General features: G+C 54.4%; 1 protein-coding gene across 1 annotated transcript; it reads right to left on the minus strand.

The window, feature by feature from the left end:
• Positions 1 to 2,684: 2,684 nt before the first annotated feature.
• Positions 2,685 to 8,040, minus strand: NEFM (neurofilament medium chain). Its single transcript, XM_068156553.1, has 3 exons — positions 6,943 to 8,040; positions 6,469 to 6,593; positions 2,685 to 4,907 (listed from the first exon to the last, which is right to left on the minus strand). The coding sequence occupies exons 1-3, from the start codon at positions 8,002 to 8,004 to the stop codon at positions 3,545 to 3,547; spliced, it is 2,550 nt and encodes an 849-aa protein (XP_068012654.1). The 5' UTR covers positions 8,005 to 8,040; the 3' UTR covers positions 2,685 to 3,544.
• Between the last annotated feature and the right edge of the window lie 7,167 nt (positions 8,041 to 15,207).

Below are 15,207 nucleotides of genomic sequence, written 5' to 3' on the forward strand. Positions count from 1 at the left end.
GTCCTATAACTCCCTGACACCCCAAGAAATCCCTCCCCAGCTTTTCTGTAGGCCCCCTTGAAGCTTTGAGCAACCTGGGCTAGTGGGAGGTGTCCCTGCCCATAGCAAGGAGGTTGGAGTAGATGGCTTCTAAGCTCCCTTCCAACCTGAGCCATTCTAGGGTTCCATAGAATTAAAGCAGGTGGAGAAAAACCAATCAGGAGCTTGGGCTCATGAGATTGCTTCACAGGTCTTAAGCAACAGATAAGTGTCATAGAAGACAGGGCAGCCTCACAGGAAACTCAAGGAATGATCTGGAAATTGCCATGTGAAGGATCTCCTCATGTGCAGGGAGGGAAATGATACCTGCAGCAGGGTTTAAGACCTGGACACAGGGCTCAGAGACCTTCTCCTCAGTGCTAGCAACAACTGCAAGCCCTCTAAGCACCTAAAGGCTGGGGAGCAGAAGTCAGTAGGTTCCACTCCCCTCTAGAAAACAGCTCTTGAGCATTTGCTTAAACCAGCTCAAGTATCTGTGTTGTTACAGGAAATTTGTTCAGCCCATTAATCCTTCTCCTCCTCTCCCTCTGCTCTGGTGAGGCCCTACATGGAATACTGCATTCAGTTCTGGGTCCCCCAGGTGAGGAGGAACAAGGATCTGCTGGAGAGAGTGCAAGGGAGGGCTCCAAGGCTGCTGAAGGGACTGCAGCACTGCCTGGGGAGGAGAGGCTGAGAGCCCTGGGGGTGCTGAGTGTGGAGAGGAGAAGGCTGAGAGGGATCTGATCAATGTCTCTCAAGAGCTGAGGGCTGGGGGGCAGGAGGGAGGGGACAGGCTCTGCTCAGTTATAGGGACAGGCCAAGGAGCAATGAATAGAAACTCCAACACAGGAGGTTGCAGCTCAACATGAGGAGGAACTTCTGCACTGTGAGGCTCCCAGAGGCCTGGAGCAGGATGCCCAGAGAGACTGTGGAGTCTCCTCTGGAGACATTCAAGCCCTGTCTGGATGAATTCCTATGTGACCTGAAGTAGATTCTATGCTCCTGCTCTGGCAGGGGGAGGTTGGACCTGAAGATCTCCAGAGGTCTCTTCCAACCTCTACCATCCTCTGATCCCATCTGGCTTCAACTTGTTTTCTAAGCAAGCTAGGCAAAACCCCTCAAGCAACTTCCCAGCCCACCCCACTGTGCTCCTGTGAAACATAAGACTTCAGGGAAGGCCTTGAGCACAAGCCCTACCAGGAGAGACTGATGGAGCAGGGGGTGTTTAGCCTGGAGAAGAGGAGGCTCAGGGGAGACCTTCTTGCTCTCTACAACTACCTGAAGGATGGTTGTAGCCATGAGGGAGTTGGTCTCTTCTCCCAGGCACCCAGCACCAGAACAAGAGAACACAGTCTCAAGCTGCGCCAGAGGAAGTTTAGGCTGGAGGTGAGGAGAATGTTCTTCACCGAAAGAGTGATTGGCCATTGGGATGTGCTGCCCAGGGAGGTGGTGGAGTCACCATCCCTGGAGGTGTTCAAGAGGGGATTGGATGTGGCACTTGGTGCCATGGTCTAGTCATGAGGTCTGTGGTGACAGGTTGATCTTTGAGGACTCCTCCAACCTTGGTGATTCTGTGAGAAGAAAAGGCTCTGAGGTGGCCTCATTGTGGCCTTCCACTATCTGAAGGGGGCTACAAGAAGGCTGGGGAGGGACTTAGAATCTCAGGTAGTGATAGGACTAGGGGGAATGGAATGAAGCTGGAGGTGGGGAGATTCATGCTGGACCTGAGGAGGAAGTTCTTCCCCATGAGAGTGGTGAAGCCATGGAATGGGTTGTCCAGGGTGGTGGTTGAGAATAGAATAGACTAAACCAGGTTGGAAGAGACCTTCAAGATCATGTCCAACCCATCAACCAATCCAACACCACCCAAACAACTAACCCATGGCACCAAGCACCCCATCAAGTCTCCTCCTGAACACCTCCAGTGATGATGACTCCACCACCTCCCCAGGCAGCACATTCCAATGGGCAATCACTCTCTCTGTATAGAACTTCTTCCTAACCTCCAGCCTAAACCTTCCCTGGCACAGCCTGAGACTGTGCCCTCTTGTTCTGATCCCTGGAGGTGTTCAAGAGGGGATTGGACCTGGCACTTAGTGCCATGGTTTAGTCGTGGGGTCTGCACAGTGACAGGGATGATCTTTGAGGTCTCTTCCAACCTTGGTGATCCTGGGGGGGGAGGGGGGAGAGGGGAGAATAATAAGGGCCACAAGGATGAGCAGAGGGCTGGAGCACCTCTCCTGTGAGGACAGACTGAAGGAGTTGGGGCTGTTCAGTCTGCAGAAGAGAAGGCTCCCAGGTGACCTCATTGTGGCCTTCCAGTATCTGAAGGGGGCCTACAGGAAGGCTGGGGAGGGACTGCTCAGGATCTCAGGGAGTGATAGGACTAGGGGGAATGGAATGAAGCTGGAGGTGGGGAGATTCAGGCTGGAGGTGAGGAGGAAGTTCTTCACCATGGGAATGGTGAAACCCTGGAATGGGTTGTCCAGGGAGGTGCTTGAGGCCCCATCCCTGGAGGTGTTTAAGCCCAGGCTGAACGAGGCTGTGTCCAGTCTGATCTAGTGTGGGGTGTCCCTGCCCATGGCAGGGGGGTTGGAACTGGATGATCCTTGTGGTCCCTTCCAACCCTGACTGATACTATGACACTATGAAAGCCAGGAGCGAAGTCATGAGTTCAGTATTGACCTTTATTGAGCAAGAACTGCTGTGACTTTTACATCGAACAACAAAAGGTTGCATTACTGTGCATGTCAACTAGGTTCTCCCATGAGCATAAAGTCCACCTTGCTTAATTGCACCAGTGAGGTAAACATAATTATAAGTAGCTTTCTTATTTTTTTTTCTCCTTTTAGCTATTTTTTATTAATTTTTTTAATGGTTTTTATCTGTTTTGTTTTTTTTTTTTACCCCTCTCTCTTTTATTTAAGGCTAGAAGAGTTCTGGTTCTCAGGACTATTCTATCGACTCTTGTTTGTTTGGCTCAGTTGGTTCTCTTGCATAATGCATCTTAAAAAACAAACAAACTAACTAAAGTCTTCCTCAGCTCTGTCCCTCCTCCAACAGCCCAGGAAATGGCACAAAGCTTCCCCTGCACATTTTCAGTCTCATGCACTATTAATAGCAATAGTTTAGTTTTCTTGTTTGGTTTGGGGGGGGGGGGGGAGGAGGAGGGGAGGAAGAGGGGGGGTGGGGGTTGGTTTTTGGTTAGCTTCCCCAAGCTCTGTGGAGGGAGCACATCTTGAGCCTGCATGCATTTTTTTTTGTCCCACTCCCCTCCCTTCCCCCCCCCTTGCCCCCATTCCCCCCCTATATTGCACACACACACACACACAAAGGAAAAGGAAAAGAAAGAGAAGTCAAAAAGGAAAATACTGTGTGCCTGGAGCCTCCATGAGAGAACCCATTCTGCTTTGAAGCCGTCACTCACATGCATTTTGCAGCTGTCCTATGGCTTAACCTTTTGCACCAACCCAAAGCTCTTGGTACTTTTTGTTTTGGTGTGTTTAAACTGAGCTAAGCTTTCCTCTTATTCAGCCTCCTTAATCTCTTTTACTACAGCGTGGGAAGTAACTTTCTCCACCTTCTTGGTGGACACCAGCTTCTCCTCGAAGCTCTCCTCGTGCTCCTCTACCTTCTGAGTGACTGTCACCGACTTGGTGATGTAGGTGGTTGTGCTGTCCCCGACTTCCCCGCTCATCTTCTCCGCTTTCTTGGTGACCACAATCTTCTCCCCCTTGTCGTCCACGGGGCTCACATCCAGGCCGTTGGTCACCACCCCCTTGTCTTCCTCCTCCACCTCCTTCTCTTTAGCTTCCTCCTCTTCCTTTTTCTCCTCCACCTCCCCGTTCACCGCGATGTCCTCTTTCCTGGAGCCCTTCCCCAGCTCCGCGCTGACTTTGGTCACCTTGGTGAGGGTGACGGTCTCCTCCACCACGGCCTTGCCGTCTTTGGCTGGGGAGGGAGGCTTCTCTGGAGAGCGAGGCTTCTCTGGGGAGGGGGCCTTCTCTGGGCTGGCTGGCTTCTCTGGAGAGCGGGGCTTTTCTGGGCTGGAGGGCTTCTCTGGACTGGCAGGCTTCTCCGGGGAGCGAGCCTTCTCCGGGGTGCCCAGCTTCCCCGGGGGCACCGCCCTCTCTGGGGTGGCAGCCTTCTCTGGGGTGGCTGCCTTCTCTGGGGAGGTGACCTTTGGTGTTGCTGGCTTCTCTGGAGATGCTGCTTTCTCTTCCTCCTTGGCTGCTTTCTCGCCACCCTTCTCCACCTTCTGCTCTTTTCCTGCTTCTTTCTGGACCGCCTTGGCTGGCTCTGTCACAGGGGATTTCGGGGGGGATTTGGGGGGTGACTTGGAGGGAGGCGTTTTGAGCTTCTCTACCTTTGCTGCTACCTCTTCAGCTTTGCCCTTGGCCTCGGCTTCTGCCTCTTCCTCGGCCTCTTCCCCTTCTTCTTTTTCCTCTATCTCTTCCTTTTCAGAACCTCCTTCTTCCGCTGCGTCAGATTTTGCAGCTTCTTCTTCCTCTTCTGCTTCCTCTTCCTCCTTCTCTTCCTCAGGGGCAGCTGCTTGCTCTGCAGCAGCCTTCTCAGAAACAGTTTCCTCCTCTGCAGCTGCTGCCTCTGCTTTTTCTTCCTCCTGTTCTTCTTGCTGGGCTTTGGCTGCCATTTCTTCTGCGATAGCTGCTAGGGCATCTTCCATTTCAGACTTTTCATCCTCTACCTTTGTCTCTTCGATGATTTCCTCTACAAACTTGTGCTGGACCTTCAGCTTTGGGGGTTCAATTTTTGTTTTCTGGATTTTAGTGGATGCTATTGTGACAGATGGTTGCCTGTGTGTGAATATGGGGCCAGTAATGCTTCCAGAGAAGGCACTGAATCTTGTCTCTTCACCCTCCAGTAGCTTCCTAAAGGAAACAGCAGGAGAGGAGGGGGGAAGGGAAAAAAATAAGCACAGAAACCCAAACTAAGGGACAGAAATAGAATATTTCCCTGTCAGCAGGATGAGACCAGTTTGGCTGTGGAATGTGCTGGATGGATCAGCAGAATCCATCGCTCCCAGCCCCCAGTTTGACTTTCCTTGAATCAGCTCTTTCGCCAAACTCTTATTCAGCAGACAGCTTTGAGCTCAGTTTGCATCTGGCAAGCATAACACCTTGGGCTGATCGTCCCCAGTGCCCAAAGCTTCATCCTGGCACAAGTCAGCACAGAGCACAGCCAAAGGCTCTCAGAGGGTGCACCATGACTCAGGCAAACTGAGAATGTCACACAGCTGAATGTTGTGGCTGTGAGGCATTCAAAGACACTTCAGCTCTGTCCTGAAGCAGGAGTTTGGACACTCAGCCTTGTGTGGCTCTGAAAATTGAAGGCACTCGTCTTCAGTTAACTTCATCAGAGAACAGTTTTGGGTTGGAAGGGACTTTTAAAGGTCATCCAATCCAACTCCCCTGCAGTAAACAGGGACATCTTCAACTAGATCAGGCTGCTCAAAGCCCTGTTCAAGCTCACTTGGAATGTTTCCAGGGATGGGGCTTCTACCACCTCTCTAGGTAGCCTGTGTCACTGTTTCACCACCCTCAGTATAGAACATTTCTTCCTTTTATCTAGCCCAAATCTCCCCTCTTTTAGCTTAAAACCACCACCTCTTGGCTTGTCACAACACCCTTGGGTATCTGTGTGTTTGAGCAGCCTCAGGGATTTAAGCAGACCTGGAGATGGGGGCTCAGGGGTTGGTTGTTGGATTTCCTCCCCCTCCCTCCCCCCCTTTTCTTGCATTCAAATCCATGCTTTTCATCTCAGCCCCTGACCCAGAAAAATCAGCATCTCTGATGAGAGTTCTAAAGTGTTGCAAAAGAGACTACCAAAAAAAAACCTGCCAGGTGATGGCAACAGCAAGCAGCATTCCTGCTCCAGATGAGAGCAGGGATGGCTTGAAAGAAAAAAAGTTGAGCAAGAAAAGCAGAAGTGTTTGTGACAAGCAGAAGAACCCTCCCTGCTTGAAGCCCTGATCAAGCAAGCCCCTGTCTCTCCCTCTCCAGGGATAAAAAGACCTCGGGTGCCAGGCAGCTCTTGCTTGGCATATGCAGAGCAACCAGGAATTAAAATGAAAGTTGTTGTTGTGGTTTGTTGGGGTTTTGTTTTTGGCTGTATCTTCTGCTTTTGTCAAGCCAGGCAGAATGCAGCACCAGGCTGGCACTGCACTGAGTCACGGTGTCCTGTGCCCACTGAGCGCTTGGAGCTCTGCCACCAGCTACCAGAGCTGGTCCCTAAAGGGCTCTGGCTTCGTTACTGCAAACCCCTCCACACTCTGTGTGGGTTTGGGGAGGGTTGTGAGAATGGAGTCAGGGTCTCATTCTGCTTGTGCTCCCTGCATGCAGGCACTGCTGATCTGTGGGAGAGCTCCCCAAAGCCAGCAGCATCTGCAGTGCTATTAATATTCCAGACACGTCCGCAGTGATCCTGCCCTACCTGTATGCAGCAATTTCGATGTCCAGGGCCATCTTGACGTTGAGGAGGTCCTGGTATTCCCTCAAGTGACGTGCCATTTCCCACTTTGTTCCTCTAAGCTCGTTCTCCAGCTGATGAATCGTGTCCTGCAACAGAGACACAGAAAAACCTCTGTGACAGGCGCAAACTTCCCACACAGCACAGAAAAGTTCTTCAGAGGGACTTTCTGGAACTCTTTCCGCCACCCCGGGAGGCAGCACCAGGCTCGGAGCACGACCCACCCGACTCCCACCGCCTTCCCCTGCATCCCCACCCTTGAGCCAGCACCGGGCGCTGCGGGGACAGGACCTGGGCGGCGCCACCACCCCACCCAGCATCCCCCCGTCCTTGCAGCCAGCACCCCTCGGGCGCTGCGGGGACGGGACCCAGCCCCCGCCACCGCCCCTCCCTCCCTCCCCAACCCGAGCTCGGCGCTGCCCGGATCCTCCCCGGTACCTGATAGGTAGTGAGGTCGTTGTTGTGGCGTTCCTCGATGTCACTGAGCTGCCGCTCCAGCGACTCCTTGGTTCCGCGCACCGACTCCAGCTCGATGCTCTTGGACTGCAGCTGCCGGCGATACTCGGCGATCTCCTCCTTGGCGGAGCGGATCGCCTCCTTGTTCTGCTCGGCGGCCTCTGTCAGCTTGGCGTAGCGGCACTTGAACCACTCCTCGGCCTGGTGCATGTTGTGGTCGGACTGGCACTCTAGCTGGGCTCGGATCTCCTTCAGCGCCGTGGTCAGGTCCGTCTTCAGGTAGTCCTTCCTCTCCACCGTGGCGTGGGACGCCTGCAGCTGCGCTAGCAGCTCGGCCACCTCCTCCTCGTGGTTACCCCGCAGGAAAGCCACCTCGTCCTGCAGCGACTGCACCTTCTTGTCCAGCTCCGCCCGCATCAGCGAGGCCTCCTCCATCTCCTTGCGCAGGGCGCGGATGGTGGCCTCCGTCTCATCGCGCAGCCGCGCCTCATCCTCGAAGCGCTCTCGCAGGCGCTGGATGTCCTCCTCGATGTGCTCCGAGTCCAGCTGGATCTGCGCCTTTTCGTGGCTCACCTGCTCCAGGGCCCCGCGCAGCTCCCGCAGCTCCTGCTCGTAGGCGTCGCTCAGCTGCGCCCGCCCCGCGTGTTTCTGCCGCAGCGCCGCCAGCTCCGCCTCGATCTCCTTGTTCTGCTGCTCCAGGTAGTGAACCTTCTCGATGTAGCCGGCGAAGCGGTCGTTCAGCCCTTGCAGCTGCTCCTTCTCGTTAGAGCGGCTCAGCTTCAGCTCAGCCGCCCCGTTCAGCAGCGAGGACTGGCTCAGCTCCAGGCTCTCGGCGGAGCTCAGCACCGTGGGGCCGTAGGTGGCCCGCGGCCCCCCCAGGTTGGAGCGCTTGTAGGAGGAGGACACGGAGCTGCCCGAACCCCGCGACCATGACTGCGAGCGGAAGCCGCTGGACGGGGAGGCGCTGGCGCGGCTGTAGGTGGCCCGGGTCTCGGTCACCCGGCGGTACGAGGGGTTGCCCAGGGGCTCCATGGTGTAGCTCATGGTGGGGACTCGGGGGGGAGCGGGCGGCAGCGCGGCAACTGCTCCAGCCGCCTCCGCCCCTTATACAGCCCGGCCGGGGCGGCCCCGCACACGTGTGCGGGAGAAGCCACCCCTCCCGGCCCTGCCCCGGGACCGCCCCCCGGCCCGCCTCCCGGCCTCGCCTCCCTTCTCCGGCCCCTGCCCCGGTTCCCCTTCCTTTCCCTCTTCCCTAATGCCCCTCCCCGACCCCCCAGCCCCTAATGCCCCCACCCGCCATGCCCCTTCCTCACCCGCCTTTCCCCTTGATTCTTCTATCTTCTTTCTCCCTTTCCTCCCCTTTCCCTTCCCACTTCTCCTCCTTCCCCTTTCCCCATCCCCTTCCCCGTTGCACCTGCTCCCCTCTCCCTTTCTTTCTACCCCACTCTCCTTTTCCCTTTCCCTTTCTCCTTCTCTCATGCCCTTGCTTCCTTCTTCCCCCTTCCCTGGGCCGTCTCCCTCTTTCATTGTTTTCCTTCCCTTTCCCCCCTTTCTTTTCTTCTTTTGCTTATTTCATTCCTTCCTTTCTTCCTTATTTTCTTTCTTCCTTTCATTTCTTTCCTTTATTTCCCCCCTTGTTTTTCTTTCTTTCTTTTCTCTTTATCCCTCTCTCCCCTCAGCCCCTCCCGCAGCGGCCCTGCGGAGCGGAGCGTGGTGGAGCAGCGCCCGGCGGACACCGCAGGACCGGGGCCAGGGCAGCCCCGGTGGCTGCAGCACCATGGACAGCTCCGGCGGGCGGTGCCGGGGGCGAGCAGCGGGCAGAGGGGTCCTAGGATGTAGCCCCCTGAGCCGGGCCGGGGCTGACATGTGAAGGTCAGGAGCTGCGGGGCGGGGGCTGGCGCGGCCCGGGGCTGCGCTGCGGCACCGAGAGCTCCCCGCCGCCACTTCGCCTCCGCTCGGGCTGCGGGACGGGCTCGGGAAGGGGCTCTGAGGGAGGAGGCTGCACGCAGCCGCTGCAGTGCGGGAAACTGGAGTTGGGAAGAGCCCCCCCCCCCCCGTCTCAGCATCCCAAATCCTTCATTTGGATTCTTCTTTTCGTTTCCCTTTTCTCTTCCCTCCTCTCCTCCCCTCCCGCCCTCAGTTGTTCCTCCAGCGCTTGGTGCATTGCTCAGCAATAAACTCCCTTGCTCGGAACCCTTGGTCAGATTTATCTTTTCTGGTACAAGGCACTTCGTGGGGGCTGCGTTGCAGTCAGCAGCTGCTCTCCCCCCCACCCCCCCACCCCCAACCAGACTCTGAGCTCCTCTCGGAGGGGATTACAGCTACACAGGCGATTGAAGCTTCAAAGGAAGACAACAAACCCCTGCTGCTGTTAGGAACAAGCCCCTGTGGAGGGATGCTTGGGGGGGGGGGGGGGGGGGGGGGGGGGGGGGAAGATTTTAACTCCTCCTTCAGAAAGATGCCGAAAAGGGGCTGCCTGTGCTCAGCAGCCTGTGCGTTTTGAAGCAGTTGAGCTTGTTAACAGGCAAAACCCCTTCTCAGCAGCTGCTTCCTTGCCTTTACCCTGGGACACAGGCAGCTCCCGGGCTTGCTGCTGCTGCTGCTGTGTCTTGGCTGTGGAGAGTTTGGGAAGTCCGAGGGACAGGGTTAAACTTGGCAGAGCACATGGAGCATCGCACCTCTGCTGGCTCATTAATATGATGCTGTCATAGGACTGCAGCACTGCAGTCAGGAGAAGGCAGCAGGACCCCACAGCAGCTGCGGGGCTGCACTTGGGCATGGGCAGTTTGGTCCTGCTGCTTAACCTCGCTGGGGGTTTGACATCAGAAACACGAGAGAGGAGGCTTTGCTGTCCTCAGAGCAGTCACAGATTCGAATGCTGTTCCCTTAATTTTGGTGGAAAGAAAGAAAGTTTTCTCCACAGACAAAAAAGGAAGCTTCCCCCTGGGGCTCACTGGAAGGCAACCCAAAATTCCTGTGTGTGAGGGCATTGCTCTTTTTTACTGTCCTGGGTGGGGGTGGGAGGGGTGGGGTGGTGGGGTGGGAACCATGTTAGGATCTGTTTCGTTGCTGCTTTGCTTCCTTGTTAAATAAACGCTGGGAGGAGGGAACAGAGCCTGGAGTTTTACCTGTGGAAAACTTTGCTGGCCATGCACACACACACACACACACACACAAAGAGAGAGAGGTGGTTAACAGAGGTGCCTGGGAGCTTTTATTATCCCTTTATTCTGGGAACCAGTGACTGGTGCTGAAGAGCCCACGGGGAGGCTGAACTTTGTCATGCAGCTCCCTCTCCTTCCATGCCTTGGTGCATGGGTTCCTTAACACCCCCGTTTAAACCCCCCCCCCCCCCCCAGGCAAAAGAGATCGGCTCTTTACAATCAAGCCCTGAGAGCATTTCTGCCTCCTTTGTTTCACACTGAATTCAGGCAGGGCAAACTTCCCCAGAACACAAGGGTGTGACGGCCTTAGACACGAGGATTTTCAGGGGGGAAGTTTGCAGTCAGAAAGGTTTCTTTAGGTTTATTTTACAGGCAGGCACAGAAATCCTTCTGAAAGAAAGAGCTGTGGTTGAATTTCACATTCTGTGAGCCACATTCAGATGCTGGGGTGGGGTGTGTGTGTGTGTGTGGGAACAACACAGTATCCTGCTCCATTATCCTGAAGGTGATCTGAAGGTCAGGATGAGTCAGGGAAATCAGTCTGAAGTGCTGCCTTAATCCTGATGAGCAACCAATCCTTGTTCCATCGATACCCACTCTGGAGGTTTGAAATGCAGGCTGAAATTGCTGCTCACAGGAAGCTTTTGGCAGCAAACTTCAACAAACAAGAGTGGCTGCTCCAGCAAGAGCTTTATAAAGGGTGAGGGGCAAGAGGCTGGGGCCAGACTCTTCTCAGTGGTGCCCAGGGACAGGACGAGGGGCACGGGGCACAAACTGGCACCCAGGAGGTTCCATCTGAAGAGGAGGAGGAAGTAGTTTGGTGTGAAGGTGCTGGAGGCCTGGAGCAGGCTGCCCAGAGAGGTTGTGAAGTTTCTTTTGCTGGAGAGCTCCCAACCCCACCTGGCCATTGCATTCTTGTGCAGCCTGCTCTAGGTGATGCTGCTTTAGCAGGGGGCTTGGCCTGGATGATCTCTAGAGGTCCTTTCTAACCCCTAACCATGCTGGGTTTTGGGGATTCCCTTGGTCAGTGGCTTCTTGGTTTCAATATAAGCCTGGTTTAAGCTTAAGCCATTTAAGCCTGAGTAGCTCTTTAGTGTTCTCAACTGATAGCACTGAGATACCCAAGCAGGGCAATGAAGGACAACAGAAGGGATGCTGCCAGAGTGAAAAAAACCAGAGAGTGAGGAAACAGAATTTGCTTCACTTCTGATGTTCCACAGAGCACTGCAAAGTGGTGTGACTCACCAGCCAAGGAACTGTAGAATCATAGAATCAACCAGGTTGGAAAAGACCTCAGGGATCATCAAATCCAACCTGTTACCTATCCCCTAACACCTCCTGACAGCTAAACCACAGCTCCAAGGGCCACATCCAAGCCTTTTTGAACACCTCCAGGGATGGGGACTCCACCACCTCCCTGGGCAGCACAGAAAGTTCTTTCTGGGAAGAACTTTCTCCTGACCTCCAGCCTAAACTTCCCCTGGCACAGCTTGAGACTGTGTCCTCTTGTTCTGGTGCTGGTTGCCTGGGAGAAGAGACCAACCCCCTCCTGGCTACAACCTTCCTTCAGGTAGTTGTAGAGAGCAAGAAGGTCTCCCCTGAGCCTCCTCTTCTCCAGGCTAAGCAACCCCAGCTCCCTCAGCCTCTCCTCACAGGGTTGTGCTCCAGACCCCTCCCCAGCCTTGTGCTCCAGACCCCTCCCCAGCTTTGTGCTCCAGACCCCTCCCTTGTTGCCCTTCTCTGGACACCTTCAAGTCTCTCAATGTCCTTCTTGAATTGAGTGGCCCAGAACTGGACACAGGACTCAAGGTGTGGCCTAACCAGTGCTGAGCACAGGGCACAATGACCTCCCTGCTCCTGCTGGCCACACTGTTCCTGATGCAGGCCAGGATGCCATTGGCCTTCTTGGCACCTGGGCACACTGCTGGCTCCTGTTCAGCTGCTGTCAACCACTACTCCCAGGTCCCTTTCTGTCTGGCTGCTCTCAGCCACTCTGTCCCCAGCCTGTAGCACTGCCTGGGGTTGTTGTGGCCGAAGTACAGAACCTAGCACTTGGACTTGTTGAATGCCATCCTGCTGGACTCTGCCCATCTGCCCAGCCTGGCAAGATCCCTCTGCAGAGCTCTCCTACCCTCTAGCAGATTGACTCTGTCCCCAGCTTGGTGTCATCTGCAAACTTATTGATCATGGACTCAATGTTGTTAGCTGAAGACCTGGGTGTCCTAGAACCTGATTTGGTCATCATCAATGTATAATAAATAATGGCCTAGATAATCACCTGGCATTAACTGGTCTCATTCCAGCAGAGTCAAGAGAGCAAGGACAGATGCTTAGGTCCAGCTCAGGATGTGTCCAGGATGTTTACACAGCAACAGCTAGGGAAGAAACACAGCTATGCCCTGAGGGCCTGTGTCAGGTTGGATGCCTCTTGAGAAGGCTTTAGGACAAAGCTGAACATGGGAAGCTCCATCTCAGCATGAAGAGGAACTTCTTTGGTGTGAGGGTGCTGAAGGCCTGGAGCAGGCTGCCCAGAGAGGTTGTGGAGTCTCCTGGTGTGGAGAGCTTCCAACTCCCCCTGGGCATTGTGCTGCTGGGCAAGCTGCTGTGGGTGCCCTGCTGGAGCAGGGGGCTTGGACTGGGTGAGCTCCAGAGCTCCCTTCCTACCCCTAATACTCTATGATTTGTCTGCATTCAAGCTATGAACTCACCCAGCTCTGCCATTTGGCTCAAGCACACAGAAGACCAAACCCTGCAAAGGATCTGCTTCGAGCCACTGCCCCAGCAAAGAAAAATCTGAACTTTAATCAGCTCAGATGAGAAGTGGAGGAGCTAAGGTGGCTTTGTCCCCTTGATGCTTCCATGCTCTGCTTGGGTTTATGGCTCAGTGGTCATTTTCTCCTACGTGCATTGTCTGCCGGCTCAGGCTGAGCTCTCCTGAAAGTTCCAGCCAGAAAATAGCACAGGTCAGGACAGTGCTGAAGGGATCAAAAATAGCTCTTCCTACCTTATTTGGAGAGCTTGGGGAGTGGTGGTGTTTTGGTTTTTCTTTTCTTTTTGCTTCCCAGCCTTCCTTTCCTGAAAGGATAACTTGGGGAAGTGGCCACAATGCCTCTTTTGATGGCCACTTGTCCTGGAGTTGTGCCCACCTGACCACTCTGCCATGGGGGTGGGGGGCAACTGTTCCAGAGTGCTGCTTCCCAGGAGAAACACGGAGGAAAATCACTGCAGGCTGGAAATCAGGGAAGGTTCTTCACAGCAGGGACTGGCTGTGACATCAGCTAGCACGGCCCAGATGTCACAGAGATGATCCAAGGGCTGGAGCTGCCCTGCTCCAGGGGATGAGGGAGCTGGGGGTGTTTAGCATGGAGAGGAGAAGGCTCCAGGGGGACCTCAGAGCTGCCTGCCAGGACCTGAAGGGATCCTGCAGGAAGGCTGCAGAGAGACTTTTGCTGAGGGTGTCTAGAGAGAGGTCAAGGGGGAATGGTTTGAAGCTGAGGCAGAGCAGGGTTAGAGTGGAGCTGAGGAAGAAGCTCTTCAGTGTGAGGGTGGTGAGAGTCTGGCCCAGGCTGCCCATGGAGGTTGTGGATGCCTCCTCCCTGAAGACATTCAAGGTCAGGCTTGATGGGGCTCTGAGCAACCTGCTGTAGTCAGGGATGTCCTTGCTCACTGCAGGGGTGTTGAACTAGATGACTTTTGAGGTTCCTTCCAACCCAAAATGTAGTTCTATGATCCTGCAACTGACAGAGAGCCTGAAACCAGTGGATTTTAACCCAGCAAGGTGTAAGTGGGCTGAGAGCTCTCTCCAGCATCCAGGCTTGGAGGCTGGGAAAATGGGAAGGAAATAGAAATCAGTGCTGCCCCTCTCATTTCAGAGAGATCAGAGAGTGGTTTAGCTTGGAAGGGACCTTAAAGCTCATCAAGTTCCAACCCCCCCTGCCCTGGGCAGGGACACCTTCTATCAGCCCAGGTTGCTCCAGGCCTCATCCAACCTCACCTTAAACACCTCCAGGGAGGGGACATCCACAGCCTCCCTGGGCAACCTGTGCCAGTGTCTCCCCACCCTCACTGTCACAAATTTCTTCCTAATCTCCAGTCTCAAACTCTTCCACACATCCTGCACTGGTTGTAGGTGGGACCAAACCCTCTAGTTTCTGAGGATTTGTGCTTCTAACACAGGGACCTCACTCTGCAGGCAGTCAGCAGATGATTCATGGCAGCTAGTGCTGAGCTGTCTGTGGGCCTGGCTCCCCCAGATGCATTTCCCCCTTCCTCTGTTTGCTGTCACCTTGCTTTGCCACTCAACTTTACCTCAGTGCTTGCTGCTCACAGAGCAAGAGCTGCCTCCTGCTTCCTCCTTCTGACATTTGACTTTCTGCTGTTGACTTGTTTTTAACTGAGGCAAAAAGAGAGAGAAAAAAACAAAGAGGCCCTTAAATATGAATGCTTTTTGTTTCTAAAGGAAAGGCTTGATCCCAGGAACCATGTTCTCCCTGCTAGGCTAATTTGTATCTAGGTTAATTGCTCTCATGCTGGATGTTTAATTGATTTGTGTGGAGGAAGCCAATGAAAGGCTGTAGCTCGATGAGGGCTCTACATAGCTGCAGAGACTCCTGGTTTTTCCTGTTTAATTAGTCCTAAAGGAAGGCTCTACCTTGCAGAAGGCAGCTGAGATCTCTGAGGGATGAGTTGTTACTGAGATGCTGTGCATGAAGCCAGTTCACTTCTCTGATGTAGACCTCTGCTGGGAGTGTTGGACAGAGCTGGAGATGTTTTATCCAGAGAGGTCTACAGCAGCATTCAGAAGGAACAGCAGAATGGTTGGGGGTGGAAGGGAGCTCTGGAGATCATCCAGTCCTGCTAATGCAGGTTCACCTAGATAAGGTTGCCCAGGATTGAGATGTCCAGGTGGGGTTGGAAGCTCTCCACGCAAGGAAACTCTACAACCTCTCTGGGCAGCCTGCTCCAGGCCTCCAGCACCCTCACAACAAACAGCTTTCTCCTCCTGCTCATCTGGAGCCTCCTGGATTCCAGTTTGTGCCCATTGCCCCTTGGCCTGGCCCTGGGCACTGCTGAGAAGAGTCTG

Source organism: Melanerpes formicivorus, unplaced genomic scaffold, assembly GCF_026170545.1.
Source record: "Melanerpes formicivorus ecotype bairdi unplaced genomic scaffold, bMelFor1.0.p_v2 SCAF_34, whole genome shotgun sequence".
NCBI lineage: Eukaryota > Metazoa > Chordata > Aves > Piciformes > Picidae > Melanerpes > Melanerpes formicivorus.

Excerpts from the sequence above, each read along its gene's own strand:
- NEFM (XM_068156553.1), bottom strand. The coding sequence starts at position 8,004 with ATGAGCTACACCATGGAGCCCCTGGGCAACCCCTCGTACCGCCGGGTG. Across the intron at positions 6,594-6,942 it reads ACGACCTCACTACCTATCAG|GACACGATTCATCAGCTGGA; the intron begins GTACCGGGGAGG and ends TCTCTGTTGCAG. Across the intron at positions 4,908-6,468 it reads ATCGAAATTGCTGCATACAG|GAAGCTACTGGAGGGTGAAG; the intron begins GTAGGGCAGGAT and ends TGTTTCCTTTAG.